A 20,264-nucleotide genomic window follows, 5' to 3' on the forward strand; every position below is an offset into this window, starting at 1 on the left:
TTTTCAAATATGTTAAGGGCTGTTACAAAGAACAGAGGGCTCAATTGTTTTTTAGATCCACTGAAGCTAGATCAAGAAGTAATCTGCAGAAGGGAGATTTAGGTTAGATATTAGGAAAAAAACTTTCTAACTATAAGGTTAGTTAAGCTCTGGAGTAGGTTTCCAAGGGAAGTTGTGCAATACCCATCATTAGAGGTTTCTTAAAAACAGGTTAGACAACACTTGTCAAGGGTGATCTAGGTTTACTTGGTCCTGCCTCAATGCTGGGGCTGGAGTTGGTGACTTATGGAGATCCCTTCCAGCCTTACATTTCTGTGATTCACAAATACTCCTGTAAGGTAGGAAAGTGCTATTATCCCTATTTTTACAGATGGGAAACTGAGGGACAGAGACTGAGGGCTTGTTTACATGGGGAAGTTATTTTAGGATAAGTTAGTGTGAATTTAAAGTGTCATAGCTTTTCCACAATAACTCCCCACTGGACACTTATGTTGGAGTAAGAGTATCCAGATGGGAAGCTATTGCAGATTAGCTTATTCCATACTAACTGTTCTGGTCAATTTTCCCATACAGACAACCCCTGAGTGACTTGCCCAAGATCACAGTAAGTCTGTGGTAGAGCAGGAAACTGAACGCTGGTCTCCCAAATCTTAGGCTAGTGCCCTAAGCACTGGACCTTCCTTCAGGTCTACTTTCCTCATCTTGAAAAAATTCCCACTGTGTGACTAGACCGATCAATCAAAATAGGGGGAAAAGGCCCACACACACTGAAAAGCCAACAGGTGAATGAATATATGTACACTTAAAATTTTTGTCAAAAATGCAAAAACCATTTGGGGAGAAAAGGTCTTCATGAAAATTCAGTTTAGAAATGTCCCTTTTTGACTAAAATAATTTTTGTTGGATAAATTCAACCATCGATAAAATAAATGAGAGATCAGACAGTAACATATTAAGAACAGAACAAAACATTTAAAGGGCCTGATTCTCATTCATACTGAGTCCCCTGTACTGCACTGAGGCAGTGTATTGGGGCCTTAAAGTGGGTGTAAGTGTAATTTGTGAATTCCTTTGTATTTAATACACATTTTAAAAGAACTTGCCTAATGTACAAAAAGTTAAATCCTTTCTCTGGCAACAGACTCCCAACCACAAGTTTGTTAAAATTGTGGCAGTAAAAATGTTAAATAAGGTAACAATTTTTAATATTAAATAAATCTTATTTAATCATCAACGTGCCACTTACAACTAATCTTCATCACTTCAGACAATTGTAAAGTACATGCAGTAGGTAAACTGCAAAAATTCAGCAGCGCAGTACTAATCGTATAACAATATTTAACTTACAAAAGACAAATGGAAGCAAGTTCAATCTTGTTGCAATGTCTTAACTTCTCCTTTTTTTTTTTTTTTTTTAAGGTATAAAGATTGTTGTACAGCCAGACCCTAAGTCAGTATTATCTGGACAAACGGTCAAACTATGTTGTTGGGCAACTGGATATCCATTTCTGCATTATCAGTGGTTCAAACAGAAAAAAGAGGTAATAACCAAATATAGGAAATCTCAAGGACTCGATGGAAGTATTGGGTAAAGTCAGTCTACAGAATATAAATCCTTACAAAAAACTGGAGTTCATCTTCCCTATTCCCCAACTGGCTCACAGATATTTTTAAGAACATTTATGGTGAAACTTTCCAGATTGGCAACCCGAAAGAGCAGAACCCTCAGTACTCTTGTCACAGAAGTAGTACAGCACAGGTTATGTTCATTAAAGTTTTCCCACATCACCCTTCAGATGTCATGTGGTTCAACTGTCTGCGACAGTGTCTAGAGAATAGTCCAGTCTACAGGTCCAGCTTGACCAATGGATTCTGTGATCCTGCAAGAATGGCACCAACTGGAAATGTGAGAGGACATCTGCCCATTGAGAACTGGACTGAGACCACCAACTCATTTACCTCAGTCCATTCAATCTCTGTTGGAATGTAACAACTTCCAGTTGCTATAGCACTAGAGCATGTTGGAACTGGTCACCTAGAACTGAAGGGCTGAAGGCTTAAAGTGAGCATGTCACAAATAGGACCAATAAAATAGATTGTTGAAGTGGGTCTGAGTTGATATTCCCAAGCAGGGCCATCCTTACCTATATGCAAAGTACACAGCTGTGTAGGGCACCAGGAAACTTGGGGCACCAAATTTCCTGATGCCCTGCGCAGCTGCATGCTGGTCCAGCCCCAGCCCCGCCTCTTTCCCAGGCCCCCTGCCCCAGCCCTGCCCTGACTCCACCCCTTCCCCAAAGTCCCCGCCCTGCTCTGCCCCAGCCCCGCCTCTTCCCACCGCTGAGGAGTGTAGCAGGGCTGGGCCTGCACTCACCGGCAGCGGGAAGTGCAGGGACCCAGCCCCAGTCGTGCCACCAGTGACTGCTGGGGAGTGGTTCCCTCTGTGCCCCAAGACAGCCCCTCCCACCCCCGCAGAGGCCTGTCCCCCCCTGCAGGGGGGCTGCGTAGGGCCCCAGAATAGCTAGGGATGGCCCTATTCCCAGGGGCGTGCAAAATGGGGGAAAACAGGGGCACAGGCCCCTCCAATAATCAGCAGGGTCACAGAGTGAGTTCTTCTGGCCCCAGGACCACCGCGGCTGAAGGAGGTATTAGCTCCTGCTGGAAGAGCTCTGCTGTCCCTGCTGTGTCCGTCCTCTCTTTTGCTATAATGAACCTCTGGCTATAATGGTCAAATGGCTTGGATCCCCAGGGGTTTGTTATGGCGAGGGTGTGCTGTCTTTCCTCATAACATCATGTGCTTAACATGTCCCTCCAAAAGCGGTCAAATTTAAATTCCTGCACCCGCCCCATATTCCTATAGCCTGAGTAGCATTCCGCAGTTAAAAAGGAACACAACTTTTCTCCAATGCCCCCCACCCCACCCCTTATCCAGGTGTATCTTCCTGTAAGAGGAATGCCTATTGATGAACTCTTACACTAGCAATGATATTAAAGTCCATTTTTAAGATCTAGTGTTAGATCACTTTTAGGCCTTAAGCAACATGTTAAATTAGTTTGATCCAGATAGAGATTGTCTCCAAGTTACTGAAATGTGTATAATATTGCACTATTTACTATACAGTTTTGATTCTTATCTGCTAAAGGTAAATTTATTTTCATGTATAGTCTTTTGCTGCACTAGTAGTCAGGAGTACTGTCCTTGCTAGAAACAAATATTCTAATGTTTACTCCAAACCAGCACCAGTCAGTCTAAGTTAAGTTTTCTGTGGCTCATATGTAACACAGGTTCCACATGGGACTTCCCCAGAGTTGATTTTTAACCCAGTGAGTGTAAATGATTCTGGGTTTTACATCTGTCGAGTGAACAGCGATTCTTCCTTTGTGTTCAGTCAGTGGGCACAACTGGACGTTTGTGATCTCCAGGGAGTGTCTTATGGTGAGTTGCAAATGCCTTTCACAATGGGGCCCCTCTGTTTGGATCTGGGGGTGGGGAAGATGAACCAGATCATAATTCAGTAGGCTTAAAGTAAATACGCATCTGACAAATTCAGTCTGCTGTGAAAGTGTCTTTGACTTGCTGTAACGACTTAATTAGCTAAAGCCCAGATTATGGCCCTGCACTCATGATTACACAAGTTAGTGAAGTGGGTGTTTTATGCCTCACTGCCTTGTGCTGGCTACCCATATCATGGCATATAGAGACGGAGGGAAAATGGGTTCTGCAGAGCTTGCTATGTATTGTGTCCCCCCCCGCCCCCCCAAAGTAGGTGGGAATGGTAGAATAGGTGTAGCCTTGACTCCATCCCTCCCAATGTGCCTGCCAGGCTTCAGCATAGTGTGCTGGCACATCAGCAGACATGTGTTGCACCAAATATAGACCTAGAACAGTCTCTACACCCTCTCCAGAGCAGTAGAGAAATTGAGAGGGAGATTAACTTGTGAACTAGTCCTAACGCACAGCACTTAGGAGAATATAAACCGATGTGTGGAGTGGTAAGTTTAAAAAAAAAAAAAAGTGACAATGTAGACAAGTATTTTTTTGCATCCAGTGTTTGTCTATTTTATAAACTGAGTAAAATAAAGAGTTAGTGTTTTCTGTGTGACTAGAATTCTTGTAAGTTTACAACTAAACAGTTAGTTATACTAATGATAGATATTCAGGTAAGTCACAGATATGGTTCACATTTACCTGTGGTAGGAAAATCATGTATAAAGTATGTAATGTTAATGTGGAAAACAAGAATACAGGAAGAAAGGAATAAATAAAGGGGAAGAGAAAACTAAGATGCAAAGATTAAAATCTGCACACTTGTATCCATTTAGTTGCTACCAAAGTTGAGGAGAGTGTGCGGGCTTTCTTTTATTTGCAGTCCACTTCATAGGCCTTATTGTGCTAACACCATTCATTGCTTCCAGTTTCAGAGGCTGTGTGGTTTTGGTGGTTATTTTGGTAGGGTAATCCGTAGAACTTTTGTAATGAAAGTTGTTCATCTGTAACAAATAGCAACATTTTTACTGTTTGTTAACGACTTTGCTTGGAAGTTTTGGCATTTCACTGAGCCTACTGATGAGGTGAAATGTGCAAAGTTAAAAAAGCAAGCAAATCGTCTTCAATCTGTAAAGAGAGAATTTATTTTACTTTATTATGCAACTCATAGGCAGTACTTTGCTGTAGGCTTTTTGAACTACAGGAGTGTTCTGCTTATAATGTTACTCCAGACAGGAGAAGAGTGTAGGGAACACTGATCAAACTTTTACTAATGTTGCAAGGACTAATGCTAAAACAGAGACCTTTTTAACATCTGAAATTAAAGAATTACTCAATTTGATATTATCTGAACAATTGTCTTCTCCCACTTCACCAAAAGTGCAGCTATTTTTTAACAGTCTTAAATCATCCTGATTGTAACATTGGCTCCCATAAACCGTGGACTGGGTCATGGCTATTTAGTAAAACTGCAGAGAGAAACTAACTGCCCCCCATGCAAAAAAACCCAGAAAAAAACAACACAAGTGTTTCACCTAAGTAACACAAGTTCTGACGATTAAAGGGCAATGGATATATATATATATATATATATATATATATATATATATATATAGTCAAGGTTCCTTCCCCACTCTGAACTCTAGGGTACAGATGTGGGGACCTACCTGAAAAACCCCCTAAGCTTATTTTTACCAGCTTAGGTTAAAACTTCCCCAAGGTACAAACTATTTTACCTTTTGCCCCTGGACTTTATTGCTGCCGCCACCAAGAGCCTAACAAATATATAATAGGGAAAGAGCCCGCTTGGAAACGTCTTTCCCCCCCAAAATCCTCCCAAACCCTACACCCCCTTTCCTGGGAAAGGCTTGATAAAAATCCTCACCAATTTGCATAGGTGAACACAGACCCAAACCCTTGGATCTTAAGAACAATGCAAAAGCAATCAGGTTTTTAAAAGAAGAATTTTAATTGGAGAAAAAGTAAAAGAATCACCTCTGTAAAATCAGGATGGTAAATACCGTACAGGGTAATCAGATTCAAAACACAGAGAATCCCTCTAGGCAAAATCTTAAGTTACAAAAAGACACAAAAACAGGAATATACATTCCATTCAGCACAACTTATTTTATCAGCCATTTAAACAAAACAGAATCTAATGCATCTCTAACTAAATTGCTTATTAACTCTTTACAGGAGTTCTGACCTGCATTCCTGCTCTGGTCCTGACAAAAGCAACACACAGACAGAGAGAACACTTTGTTTCCTCCCCCGCAGCTTTGAAAGTCTCTTGTCTCCTCATTGGTCATTTTGGTCAGGTGCCAGCGAGGTTATCTTTAGCTTCTTAACCCTTTACAGGTGAAAGGGTTTTTTCCTCTGGCCAGGAGGGATTTAAAGGTGATTAGCCTTCCCTTTATATTTATGACATATATAATACAAGAGAGAGGCATGGAGAGATTAGATTATCGGTAAATGTCTGTAAGCATTGATTTCATTGTACACAAAAAAGTTAACAAATTTATAGAGGCAAAGTAAGAAGAATCCTACTTGAGAACTTAGAATTTGATTTAAGGATATTTACTTTGTATATTTTGACATGTGATGTTGAGAAATTGATGTTGACAAATTGGTTTTTAGTGGTTATAAAGCTTAAACTTTTTGAATCTCAATGTCTACTGTAATTAAATAATTATCTGACCTCCCCCAATTTCCTGGAACTATGGACATTTAAATTGATGAAAAAATGCTTAAAACCCCATAACTTTTGCAGAACTGTGAAAACTAAGATAGATAAAAATAAAAAAGCTTACAAATAAACATTGATATAGTCATTGAAATTATTAAAAGCCTGGATAGATACAAATAGAAAGCAATACACTGTATCGCATTGGCAAAAAAAATTAACATTCTCTTCTCCTCTTTCCCCCTCTCCGATGAAATTAAAGTCACAATGAAGTTTTATTTAACAGACGTATATGTGTCTAAAGCAAGAAGCCTGTGAGAGGAGGGGGATGGCTAGCTTTTAGCGCCTTTAGTGTTTTCCAGACATTGTAAGATATAATGAGGCAACAAACTGAGCCTACAGGGCTGGGAAGAAGTCTAGGCGCTGTGGTGCTGGAATCCAGTAGGATCTTTATTCAGCTTTCCTTATATAATACCATGTGCTTATATAGTGACTACTCAGTATGTATGTGGCCCTTATACTTGCCAGCTGGCATTTTCAAAGGCTAATAGGAGTTAGGGATGTAAAATGTTAACCAATTAACTGTCTTATTGGTAAGGTATTCTGGTTAAAATTTAAACTCCGGCTGCCCCCCATCCCCTGTGCCGTGGGTTCTGGCTGCCGCCTCCCCCCGTGCCACAGGTCCTGCCCGCCACCAGCCCCATGCCCGCCGCCAGCCCCAGGGTGGGAGCTGGGACTTTGGGCACGTGGGACGGCAGCCAGGACTTCAAGCATGGGCCCAGCAGTGAGTGGAGTCTCTAGGCACTGGGGTAGCAGCCAAGATCCCTGGCACCTGGGGAGGCAGCAGAGCCTAACAGTTAAATATTTAAATGGTACAATTTTAATACTTTAAATGTTTGCTTTTTTTAAATGTTATTTACATCCCTAATGGGAGTTGGACACCTGATTTCCTTAGGCCTTTTTGAAAACCTCCGCTTGCAACTTTACCTAAGAAATGTTTTCCATCCATCCCTCTAAACCTGCTCCACCGGAGGGTAGAAAGGTCAAACCTTGCACCATTTCTGTATCTTAAGTTAAGCAACTGAGGTGCCATCCATTGGGCTCTGATTAAATTTAAATAAGAAATAATGAACCCAAAGAAGGAGGCAGCAACTCTCAGTGGCCCTGGGTTGGCATGTTTGCTGCACTCCTACTACTTTTATTTGTTGAGCAGTCAGGACATAAACACCCAGGAAGGAGGCTTTGAACCCCTCTGTTTACAACTGATGCTAACCCTTACTAATTCTTTGACTAGTTAGAGAAGCAGTTTGACTTGGATTTTGTGGGACATTGGATAAATGATAATTTCTGAAGCTGCAGAATTGCAGCAAATGAATGCTGGTTATGACTCTAGAATTTGAAGCATGTGTGGTACAACTGTTTTGCCTCCCATCATCCACACACGGGGAGACATAGTTTAAATCTGTACCAAGCCAAAGAACTTGGAAACGTACAGATGTCTGTTAGGTCAAGAGGTGACAGAACTCTGCAATCAAAGTGTCTGAAACAACAAACCACTGCAAGCTGATATAAAGTACTAAATTTTCAGTGTGACTTCCTCACATAGGTGTATGTTTCTGCAGTTCAATAACACTAGTAATAGTGTGTTTCTGCAGTTCAATAACACTAGCAATAGGCTTAGCAAATTTTAAGTTGACCAGTGTTGAAAGTTGGATGTTAAGCCTGCCAGCCTTTACAGTAGCTCATTTCCTTCCCCAACAGTGAGCTTTGCATGGGGAGATCATAAAAAGTAATAGAATGTGCAGACTAAGGGGAAACCAGTCCTCCTCCACAGCCATTGAGAGTCCCTTGACAATGGTCCTGAATGTTATGGATGGTTTTGGGTTTTTTTTTTCCCCTATGCAAAGGGGAGACTGGCTGTGAGGGTCCATGTCGGGGTTGCTCACAACCTGTGTAATGGAGAACCCTCAGTGATAGTCGCTCTGGTCTTCAAAGGTAATCTGAAAAAGAGAAACCCTACTTTGTGTTTTATTTCCTTTTGGCATATATAAAGAAAGCCTGAAGGTCTATATGGCTTTTACAGGGGTAAAATGCTTTTTTGTTTTTTGTTTAATCGTGTTTCAAGAATAGCCAGTCCTACCTTCTCTTTTTACTGGAGTTCTAAGAGCACAAGGGGGAGCTTTCTAAACTGATTGTTTGTCAGGCATCTGAGGAGTTAATAAAAACAATTTGCCTAAAAATTCCTTCCCATCACAATTGTTCGAGTTTCACCTCCTTTCAGAGTTTCTGTCCTGCAGGAAATTCTGAGATTTTTAAACTTTGGTTTTGTCCCGAATCAGGACAAAGTCAATATTTGAAATTATTATGGAATTAAATATTACAAAAATATTTCATTTGCACTTTATGAAAAGGAAACCTGTTGATCTTTTGTTTATATTATCTCAGAAGAGTAAGTCAAAAGAAAATGTTTTGATAATTTCATCAAAATTTTCACAGGAAGTTAATACATTTCTGTGGAGGTTGGGGATTCCCTGAGTCCAGACCAGATCCCAACCCAAGTTATTTATGATGCTCTCCCCCTGTTTGTACCACATGAGGCGTTCTCCAAACAAAAGAAAGGTCCATTTCTCTCTCTTTCCCTTGCGTAAGAAAGAAAAATCACAGGAAAAGAAAGGCAAAGCTTGCCTGTCTCTAGTCAGGTAGTCTTTCTGGGGTCAGCCCTTTGGGGCTTGGCTTATCAGCTGGTCTACCTCCAGTACCTCCTCTTGGGGCATCTGGTTTATCAGCTGGTCCACACAGTTTCGGGGTGGCTAAGGCCTGCAAGTATCTCTCTTGGCTGATTTCTGTCTGTGGTCAGCAATCTCTGAGGTATAGCAGCCTTCTTGCAGCAGGTTTTCCCTTTTTAAGCTCTTCCCCCCACACCCACCCAATCCATGCAGGGGAAGCCTTACAGGATGCCTTGTTAAGGCTGAACTAGGCTCGTTAGACTCCTCTCCACCAAAGTGAGACTTCACAGTTCCCAGAAATGTTTCAATTTTGTCAAATTGATACTTTCTGATGGAAAACAGTTCTGTCAGTAAATTTTCAGCCAGCGCTACCTCCTTTGCACCCAGGAAGCCATAATTTTGTTTGCACTCTAGTTATTAATCAGCTTTCTGGAAAATCAGAGTAGATGAGATCTGACTTTCTAATGCAGAATACTAGGACTTGGGCCTTTCTTTCAATCTTTTTTCTGGGATGCCCATAAGAGATTTCAATGGAGTACTCAACTGCTATTCAAAGAGGGCAATTTTTGTTTTCCTTTGCAGATCACGTTAAGGAAGGAAATTGGAGGTTCTGACTTAATTCCTCCAAAAATGTGAAAATTAGTTGAAGCTTCTAGTTAGTCTTTAACTCTCTTATCTCTCACTTGAGCATATATGTTGTAGGATCTCTGAAATACAGCTTGCTATACACGCTGTGTTGCTCGGACATTGTAGAAGGGGACAAAGGGAGTCAATGCATACAATACATATTGTTATGAGCTCTTAATCCACAAGTGATTGTCAGGTTAGATGCCAACATGTGTCTGCATATTTTGGACCTTTAATCTAAACACATTGACATGACAGGTTTCAGAGTAGCAGCTGTGTTAGTCTGTATTCCGGGAGTACTTGTGGCACCTTAGAGACTAACAAATTTATTAGAGCATAAGCTTTCGTGGGCTACATCCCACTTCATTGGATGCATTGAAAGGAACATGTAGTAAGAAAATATATACACATACAGAGAAGGTGGAATCTGCCATACAAACTGTAAGAGGCTAATTAATTTAGATGAGCTATTATCAGCATGACATGAGTGACCACACAAGCTTCATGATGTATTCTTTCTGGGAAAGTCTGCACTTGCTACCGTGGGTTTTTTTGTTGTTGTTTTTTTTTAATTTTACCAGACATCCCATGCATATTTAAATTCCTCACAGTGAAGTTGCTTCTGTATATACAGTAGAAATGTATTTAATCTCAATATTTTATCAACTTCTATATTAATATATTTGTGAACACAGTTTTGTTTAGGAAGAAACTTTATCTAGGAGTTAGAACAAAGAGGTGAGTGGTGTTTATAAAGCACTTCTAGTACTTTAGAAGAGCCCATTAATTCTGTTGTTGTTAATAGATTCACTGTCAAACTTGACTATTTGAATTAAACAAATATTGACACGCTAAACTTGGTGACAATATTGCAGTTTCACTGTAACCCCCTAAAATGTTCACTTCCAGCCATCTGCAGCAACATAAACTGGTGGTAAGAGGAATTTAGTTCATGCATGCACATCCCTGCAGGCAGGTCAGGGGCTGCCATGGAACTCTTCACAATCACCATTCTTAGTAGCTACTGCTGTGTATTGGGTCCCTCTGCAGGAGTTGTGGACCACTTTGAATTTTGTTATCTGGTGTAAAGGAAGTGGGCTCCCTCTGTAATTCCAGTGTGGATACATGACTGATACACAGAGGGCCTTGAGTGTGCTCTCTTCCGGTTAACTTTGGTGTGTATATGCTTGTACACCTTAATTAAACAACTAGAAAAGGGTTGCTGCACATTTTTATGAGACACTAAGGCATTTAGTTTTCATTAAAAGCTGATGTTAGTGTAATCTGGCAATTCTGGTGAAGTGGTAAAATGATTACCTTGTAGCGTACCAACTGTTGGGTTGATTTTTGTTGCATGTGTGCAGAGCTCCCTGTAACTTGAATGGCAAGCCTACATTGAGAGAGTGAAGGGGGTATAAGTAAATAGTCCAAAAGTGTAACTTCCATTGCTTTATATTTAAACCACTAATCCTGAAATCTACAGAATGCATTTCTCGGATAGCCACACTGTTAACCATTTAATTTTTAAATCCCTCTCTCCAGTTTTAAATGTCTTTCAGATAATAGCTTTGTGCTAAGAAGCATCTAATATATAAATATATCAAATAAGTATTGAAGATGAAACAGGAAGACTCGGTTTTGGTTTTACAAAACCATGTCAGCTAGGTTTTGGGGTCTTGTAAAAATAAACCCAGAGTTGTTTGAATCTGGATTTAATTTTATCTGAACCACAACAATGTAGGCAAGCAGGCAAGTTGTGTCCTGGATTGGGGTTTTTTGTTTTTAACCGGCAAAAACAAAATCCTATGTTTGGTTTACCTGTAATCAAAATATTTTATGTTGGTAATGCTTACTCTTGTTTCATTGAAAGTCAAAACCAGCAAATAAAGCCAACAGTAGCATATCCTTAAAGCATAATATACTCCACTGCACTGAAAATATACTTTGGGGGCACCAAAAAGGGTCAGAATCTGAACTGCAGCTGGTTTCTGTGGCAAACAGTTGTAGTTCTGCTTCAGTAACAGCAGCTGCCAAATTTTCAGAGTTAAGATGCTGATCCCTGCATGCTGTGGTGGCAGTACATCATGATCATTCAATTCGTAACACTGGAGGAGCTTCCTACAGAAGAGCATTCAGCCTTGACTATTCCGTAGTTGAATTAATGTCCTATAAGAGATCACAAAGTGGTACTGGGGCTTATAACATTGTTGGGAGTTGTCAACTAATGCTATTAAATATAGTGTTATGTGTTCAGGTAAACAGAACTTATGGGAGACATTTCAGTGGTGGTACACTTCTTTTTAGATGCTGAGCATGTCCTCAGTGAAATCTTCTACCTAAATCTCACTCTAAGAATCCTTTAACAGGTATAGCTGCAGTTGATAAAATATATACATAAACGCATACAGAAAGTTATATGTTGGTAACATATACTACTGATCCCAATTGTGGGAGATGCAGAGCTGCATCTACAGTGTACTAAGTCCCTTAAACCTCCTAATGACTTCAACAGGAGCTAAGGGTGCTGAGAAGCTTGCAGAAAGTACTCAAAATCAGGTCCTTAACAGTATTATTTCCAATATGAATTGCAAAGAAAAATCTGGATAAAAGGAGGATTGGTTTTCCAATCCTCCAGCAGTGCATGCTGGTCCCTAGAGGAAAGAGTGATTATCTATTGTTTGCAATGTTAACTTTTCTGTCTATTCGCTGTATGTATTAACACAGAAAGAGAGAGTTCAGTTTGGACTGCTATGAATAATGGACCAGATCCTCAGCTGGTGTAAAGTGGTGCAGCTTTATTGACTTCGGTGGTGATACACCAAGTGAGAATCTGGCCCATAAATTGAATGAATCAATTTTGTTACATATGGAGCCAAAATAATACTTTCCTGCCTCACTTATGTAGGAATTGATAACTGACAAATATATATCAACCATTTTCCAGTATGAAGATCATGATCACAGTTGTATTAAATTAACTCTGTTATGTTACCCCTCTTTTCCCATCTGGATTGTGAGATAATGATTTTATTGCTTTTTGCTTATGTCAGTCTTAATCTTTGCTGGCAAAGGCGATTGGTCTTATGGTGTTGAGGATTGTTCCAACACGTTCATTTTTCTGGCAATGTCGCTAACCAGTTTGTGTAGTGATATTGTAATTTTGCCTACTGTTGTTTAGATGAGGGGTACATCAAAAAGTGAGTGAGACGGGAAATACAGTGAAGCTGGAAAATGTGTAATCACTAAGGGCCAAGATTTTAAAAACTGACTAGTAATTTTTGGGTGCCTCAATTTTTGGATGCTTACAACTTTAAATCCTTAAAGAGGCCTGGTTTTCAGAGGGTGGGGGCTTGGCACTTTGTGGAAATCAGACCCTGTCAACCAAATATAAAGGGACCCAAAATCACAAGTCATTTTTTAAAACATTGGTTTAAATTGGATAGTGTATAGACTGGTAACAGTCTTCATTGGTGCTATGTAGACAGAATAGCGGTAAACATACTGTAGTGTAATGGCTCAGTCTTTCGAGTCCTTTGTGCAAAACTCTCACTAAAATCAGTGGAATTTTATTCATGAAAGGCTTGTTGCATTTGACCCTGTGTGTGATGAACAGCGAGGTATTAAAACTGGCTTTACTATCTTATTGGTGACTAAATTTAGGAATGTAAAACATGAATGGGAAGAGGAATTAATTTTTTGAACCATGTCTTTTCAAAGAGGGAATGTTTTCAAATATGCCTTCCATGTTTACTCATTGTTGAAAATGAGGGGATCTCATTTCAGCTGAGGATGAAGTAATATATGTGGGATATAATATAGTTGGCCAGAAAGATTTTCAAGTTGCCTGAAGGATTGAAAGGTTAAGTCTCATTAAACCCCTATCTACTGTTACACAATCTTACCGGAGTAGTGTCCAGGATGGCTTTTCATCTTGGTCTGATCTAGAAATGGTGTCCCCTTCAGTAGGGTGCAGCTTTTATTATTGTTATCCCCACCCCGTCACTTAGATTAGATTACTGCAGCGTACGTGTATTACACTTTAAATCTATTTGGAAACAGAAGATGAAACAGAATACAGTGGTTCAGTGCTTTATCTTGCTGTGAGCACATGATATTGGTGTTCTGGAACCCGCACTGACTGCCTTTGAGTTTTGGGTGGATGTCCAAGTTTTGGTTTTGACTTGCCAAGCCCTAAATATCTTGAGTCCTCCATACCTGAAAGAGGCACTCTTCCCATGCCATACTACTGTAGTTGTGATCCACAGAGATATTAGAGTCCTTGGTTTTATTAGAGAGGCAGCTGCTCTCAGTTGTGAGGGTCCCTAATTTGCTCTTCCTCCTTTCTCCATTCCAAAATCGTCTGAATTTGCTGCTGTTTAGGGCATGCTGCAGAGCCCTTCTGTTTGAGCAGAAGTCTGGAACAGGCTGAGGTTCGGGGTCTGTGTGTGCAGTATTTTTGTTGTAGGTGGTTAGGATGATGTGGGAGCGGAGCTGGGGCAAGTCTGGTTGTTGATGATCTGATTTGTATGGAAAAGGCTAATGGTTTGTTTTTACTGTTTTTTTTAAGGTTCTTAGGCACTACTGTAATAAACATTATTAATAATAATAGTTTGTCACAGTCTAGAGACTAGGAGAGGTACCTCCTTATACGGTGAAATTGAAGAAAATAAAAGGCAAACTAATCATTCTCTACCTCTCTTTGTCTCAGACTCTCCCCTATTTAAGACAGAGCAGTAAAAAAGCTTGGGCTTGCTTCTCAGTGAATTCTTTTTGTATGTGTGTTTTCTTTCTTTCTTGTTTTTTTTAAATTTAAGGAAGCTTGGTTGGTTTGCCTGAAAACAAGATACATATCTGCATTCAGCCCCAATCACAAAACCTGATGGTAGGGGACACATTGGTTCTAGAGTGTGGTGCTGTTGGAAACCCAGTTCCTCATTACCAGTGGTTCAGAAATGGACTTCTGTTGACAAATGGGAACAGAAAGGTATATAAGGTAAGTTATTGAGGGGTTAAACTAATTTAACCACTTTTATCTTAGTTATTTGCCTCAGAGACTTTAAATTATAAGAATCATTTAGCCATGAGATAGCATAAAGAACACTTTCAGTTTTCTGGTGTCCCATTGCTGGTATTTCCATAGTAGTTTTGAGTCCCTTTGGAGAGCAGAGTTCTAAAATAAGTTTAATTAGGGGAACCGTGTCTCTGGTGGTATTAATTGGTTGGAGGCCATGGAAGATACTTTTGTATCCCAGGCTAGAGTGGCTTTAATTTAACAGAAGGCTACAAAGAGATGTAGGATGCATTTATTGATTATATTTTGGACTAAATGTTTGCAGCACCTTTTCTCTATGCCATACCTGAGAATGTTGTATGTGGCAAATATTTTTCTCAACTCACCTGAGCTGTAATAGTCCATGCTTAATTAATCTCAAATCAGCAAGATAAATTTGTAGTAGGGTTGTCAAGCGATTAAACAAATTAATCATGTGATTAAACAATAATAGAATACCATTTATTTAAATATTTGTGGATGTTTTCTAGATTTTCAAATATATTGATTTCAATTACAACACAGAATACAAAGTGTACAGTGCTCACTTTGTTTATTTTTTATTACAAATATTTGCACTGTAAAAACAAAAGAAACAGCATTTTTCAATTTACCTAATACAAGTACTGTAGTGCAATCTCTTTATCATGAAAGTTGAATTTACGAATGTATAATTGTGTACAAAAAATAACTGCATTCAAAAAGAAAACAGTGTAACATTTTAGACCCTGCAAGTCCACTCAGTCCTACTTCTTGTTCACTTAGATGTTCCTGTTAACTGCTGGCAATGGCCCACCTTGATTATCACTACAAAAGGTTCCCCCCCCACCCCGCTCTCCTGCTGGTAACACCCATTTTTTCATGTTCTGTGTTTATATAAATCTCCTCACTGTATTTTCCACTGAATGCATCCGATGAAGTGAGCTGTAGCTCACGAAAGCTTATGCTCAAATAAATTGGTTAGTCTCTAAGGTGCCACTAGTACTCCTTTTCTTTTTGTTTGTCTTAGCGATTGACTGAACAAGAATTAGGACTGAGTGGACTTTGTAGGCTTTGAAGTTTTACATTGTTTTGTTTTTGAGTGCAGTTATGTAACCAAAAAAAAAAATCTACATTTGTAAATTGCACTTTCACGACAGAGCATGCACTACAGTAGTTGTATGAGGTGAATTGAAAAATACTATTTCTTTTGTTTATCATTTTACAGTGCAAATATTTGTAATAAAAAATAATATACACTTTGATTTCAATTACAACACAGAATACAATATATATGAAAACGTAGAAAAACATCCAAAATATTTAATAAATTTCAATTGGTATTCTATTGTTTAACAATGCGATTAAAATGGTGATTAATCGCAATTAAGTTTTTTAATCACGATTAATTTTTTTGAGTTAATTGCGTGAGTTAACTGCGGTTAATCAACAGCCCTGATTTGTGGTACAGCTCTTTGTCTCCAATCCTGCAACAAGCTTCATGCAGACAGATCCCTATGCTGCAGGATCAGGGCTTTTGTATTTGAAATCTTGTGAAGAATGCTTAGTCTTAATTTTTATGAATTTTTCCTTTTTATTGGTTTAACTGAAAATGCATTCTATATATTTTGAGATGTGTGGTTCTGATGCTTTATATAGGTGTCTTATGTGGACATGGAACATCAGGGGACCTATTGGTGTCATGTGTTTAATGACCAAGACAATCAAGAAAGCAAGAAGATAGAAGTCATGATAGGTAATGGTTCTGTTCATTTGACACATAATAAAAGCTGGTAAATAAACCCTGATGACTTGGCATTAGAATTCCTATTTGAAGCTCCCATTGCATGGCCATGGACAAGTCACTTAATCTTTCTGTAACTCCAGTTTGTCCAGCACACAGGGATTTTTAGAAACTTAACATTTTTAAAGTGCTTAAAGATCCTCTACTAGTATCTCTGTGCAATTTATCAAGTTTCTGAACATGCTAGTATATAGTGAAAAGTCATTCAGTTCATCTGGTTTGTGAACAAAAGATAGGGCCAGTGCTTTGACAAGAGAATGACCGTTCTGACTATTGAGATTTCACCTGTAGAATTTTGGTGGTGGTGGTGACTGAGTTACAGTTGCTCACTTCCTTCATAAGCACAAATAGCACCAAGTGAAATTACCCACAGTGAGGGCAAATAAATGTATAATCCAGTTTGTGTGTGTGTGTGTGTATGTGTACATCTACAAAAGGAACCTAGAGAGGGGGAAAAATATATTCTAATAATTTATAGACTAGTCTTTATAGGCACTGGAATTGTAAATATGAATTTAGACTTATGATAACTATTCATTTTGTATTTTCACTCTAATATTGTATACACCTCAACTGTGGCAACCAAATTTTTTCAGTGCTAATACCAAGAGATGGAGCTGTTTAAAATATGAATATTTATCCATATTTAGCAGTACAGTTTGGCAGTAACTGCTGTCATCTTCTGGTAGTATACTAATTGAGAGCATGAATTATACTCAGATTTTTCTCTTAAAATACAAGGAAGAAAAGCTATGGAAGTGGAATGCACGGAAGGTAAAGTAAATCTTTGGTTGTGGGTGGCTTTAAAAATAATCCTGAATGCTAGGAATTATGGAGATTGCTGGATCTATCACTACAATAGCGTGTGAAGTTGAAGGCTTTAATGTGCTCTAGCATATTGATTTGCAACATAATTTGATACTTATGTATGTGCTTCCCATTTCTCCTTTGCATCTGGTTCTATCATTTTAAACAAAATTATGAGCTACTTTCTTCATCTGTGCATCAAAAATATTTTGGTTCTGCACTATCGCCATGTGCAAAGCTTGAAAAATTTACCAGATTCTTATGAAACATGAGGGTGCTGGATGTCTTCAGCTAGGCACAGGGGTAACATCCTTGGGAAAAGCGCAGCTCCCTAGGCACCAGTGGCTGCTGATTCAGACCTAGTGTAAGTTAGAGCAGCGGCAGTACTCTCATAACTTATGTTGGCTGGCAATGGCCTGTGCAAGCAGAGACTGCTGGAGTGTGTCCTCTGTGTTGGGGGTGGCATTGGGATGGTTCTGCCAGTTCTACACCAGCTTTATGCCTACACAAGGGGTTTCTCCAGCTGTTCTATTAGGGCAGCTTTACTTCCTCTTTGCATTGCTTCATGGTACAGAGGGGATGTACTGAGAGCCAAGGATCAGGCCCTTAATGTCCATATCATACCTTGACTACTTAAACTATACATTATTTACGGTATGCTTCTGTACAAAAGGAAATTTACTTAGAGATTTTAGGGAGACTTTATTTAACCTTTTCCAATCAAACCAGGCATAGCATAATTTTTAAAATATGCATATGTAGTAAGTAAGGCTGTCAGTTAATCACAGTTAACTCAAGCAATTACTGCTCAACAAATTAATTAGATTTAAAAAAAAGTCACAATCACAGTTATAATCACACTGTTAATAACAGAATACCAATTTAAATGTATTATAAATATTTTTGGATGTTTTCTTACATTTTCAAGTATATTGATTTCAATTACAACAAAGAATACCAAGTGTATAGTGCTCACTTTATATTATTTTTTATTACAAATATTTGCTCTGTAAAAAAAAGATAAACAAATGAAATAGTATTTTTAAATCCACCTCATACAAATAGTGTAGTGCAGTCTCTTTATTGTGAACATGCAACTTACAATTGTAGATTTTTTTTTTTTTACATAACTGCACTCAAAAACAAAAAATGTAAAACTTTAGAGGCTCCAAGTCCACTCAGTCCTACTTCTTGTTCAGCCAATTGCTAAGACAAACAAGTTTGTTTACATTTATGGGAGATAATGCTGCCCGTTTCTTCTTTACAATGTCACCTGAAAGTGAGAACAGCCATTCACACGGCACTTTTGTAGCTGGTGTTGCAAGGTATTTACGTGCTAGGTATGTGAAACATTTTTATGCCCCTTAATGCTTTGACCGCCATTCCAGAGGACATACTTCCATGCTGAATTTAAATTAGTATGCTATTATTGTTTAACTGCAATTAATTGTGACTATTTTTTTTTAAATCGTTTGACAGCCCTAATATTAACAGGTACATTGGAAGAAACAGGGAAGAGTGCAATGTTAAGCTATTATGAAGCATTTTTTCACCAATATACAGAGTTTGGATGAGGCCCTATGAACTAGTTCTGCCTATGTGAGGGGCCAAGTGCCAAAAGTAAATGGAACATGTAGGTGCTAAGTACCTTGCAGTATTGAGCCCTTTACGCAGAATACCTTCAACGTCAGATTGGTCTTGTGGGGGCCCTCTGCTTTGGTGTGAGTCTAGAAGACTGTCTAGATTTCTCTGTCTCCGGGCACTTGAAATAAATTTTCCCTTAGCTCCCACTGAAATCCCTGAAATGAAAAATCAGAGAGTCCTGTGAATGTTTGACATTTCTGAAAATCATCCCAGAAATGTTTTAATTTATCTTTTTTAAATAAATACATTCTTGTTTAGTATGTTGCCATTTTAGAATGTTCATAAAAACAAATATCTTCAAATGTGTGATTCCGTCTGTTTTCTCACTTGTCATTAAAGCTGCTTGAATGTCAGATTTTTTTTTAAATAATTTGTCCAGGTTTTAGAGCTTGATTTTCTAGCCTTCAGCTTCTGTTAAATACAGAATACAATAGTTGATCATTTTTATGACCAATGTTTATTTTCCTTCTTGTTTGTCAAAACTGTAATTTCATTATTTTTATGTATTTCTCTACAGAAGAGTTTAGTAGTCTTGGAAAGCCTGGTAAGTAGCACATGCTTTGAAATAAATAGCTTTAATTTCAGATTTGAAATGTATATTAAAAACTGAATAGATCAGCACTGCAAAATTTTAGTTATATTTGCATAGTCCAGGTGTATTAGACTGGGGTTTTGATTCAGTCACACTGTCAAGCTGTCCTGCAGTCACTCAAGAGCATGAGTACCAATCTCTGGGCAGACTGATAAGAAGCAGGGCACAAACCCCAAATTGGTTGTGAGTTCTATACTTAAATTTTGGCAATCCATTATCAAATATAAACTCCTCAAGCATGATAACAGACTTAACATGGCGTCACAGACAGTCCTCTTGTGGACTCTGATCTATCTTGCCACCTAGGTAAGCTTATCTTTGTGATAGATGATCCCTTACATCAAATATCACAATAATATTTAGATTTCAGAGTAGCAGCCATGTTAGTCTGTATTCGCAAAAAGAAAAGGAGTACTTGTGGCACCTTAGAGACTAACACATTTATTTGAGCATAAGCTTTCGTGAGCTACAGCATCCGATGAAGCGAGCTGTAGCTCATGAAAGCTTATGCTCAAATAAATTTGTTAGTCTCTAAGGTGCCACTAGTACTCCTTTTTCTTTTTAATAATATTTAGGTTACTCCCAGTCCCAAAGGACAAATCACTTATCCAGGTCATTTGCACTTTAGATATAACACCAAAGATAACACTTGTAGCCAATCCTATAATAAACTATCTAAAGATTTATTAACTGGGAAAAGGAAATGAGCATTATTTCCAAGTTTAAAGCAGGTAGATGTAGATACCCAAATGAGTTCCTATCTTAAGTTTCAAAAGGTAATAGAAGCTTTTATAATAAACATTATGTCCCTTAGGGCTAACCCGGGCTAAGCAGCTGGGGATGTCATGCTTATGTTTAGAAATCC

General features: G+C 38.7%; 1 protein-coding gene across 2 annotated transcripts in view; it reads left to right on the forward strand.

The window, feature by feature from the left end:
* The window catches only part of MALT1 (MALT1 paracaspase), a 75,212-nt gene that overhangs the window by 15,498 nt on the left and 39,450 nt on the right, over positions 1-20,264 (forward strand). Inside the window, exons 3-8 of one of the 2 annotated variants that reach the window (XM_074952408.1) lie at positions 1,420-1,541; positions 3,286-3,436; positions 14,338-14,516; positions 16,212-16,308; positions 17,098-17,130; positions 19,325-19,351. In XM_074952408.1, coding sequence (XP_074808509.1) covers positions 1,420-1,541; positions 3,286-3,436; positions 14,338-14,516; positions 16,212-16,308; positions 17,098-17,130; positions 19,325-19,351 — 609 coding nt within the window. The remainder of the gene's footprint in view (positions 1-1,419; positions 1,542-3,285; positions 3,437-14,337; positions 14,517-16,211; positions 16,309-17,097; positions 17,131-19,324; positions 19,352-20,264) is intronic. The other variant, XM_074952407.1, reaches the window with a different exon arrangement.

This window comes from Natator depressus, chromosome 5 (genome assembly GCF_965152275.1).
Source record: "Natator depressus isolate rNatDep1 chromosome 5, rNatDep2.hap1, whole genome shotgun sequence".
NCBI lineage: Eukaryota > Metazoa > Chordata > Testudines > Cheloniidae > Natator > Natator depressus.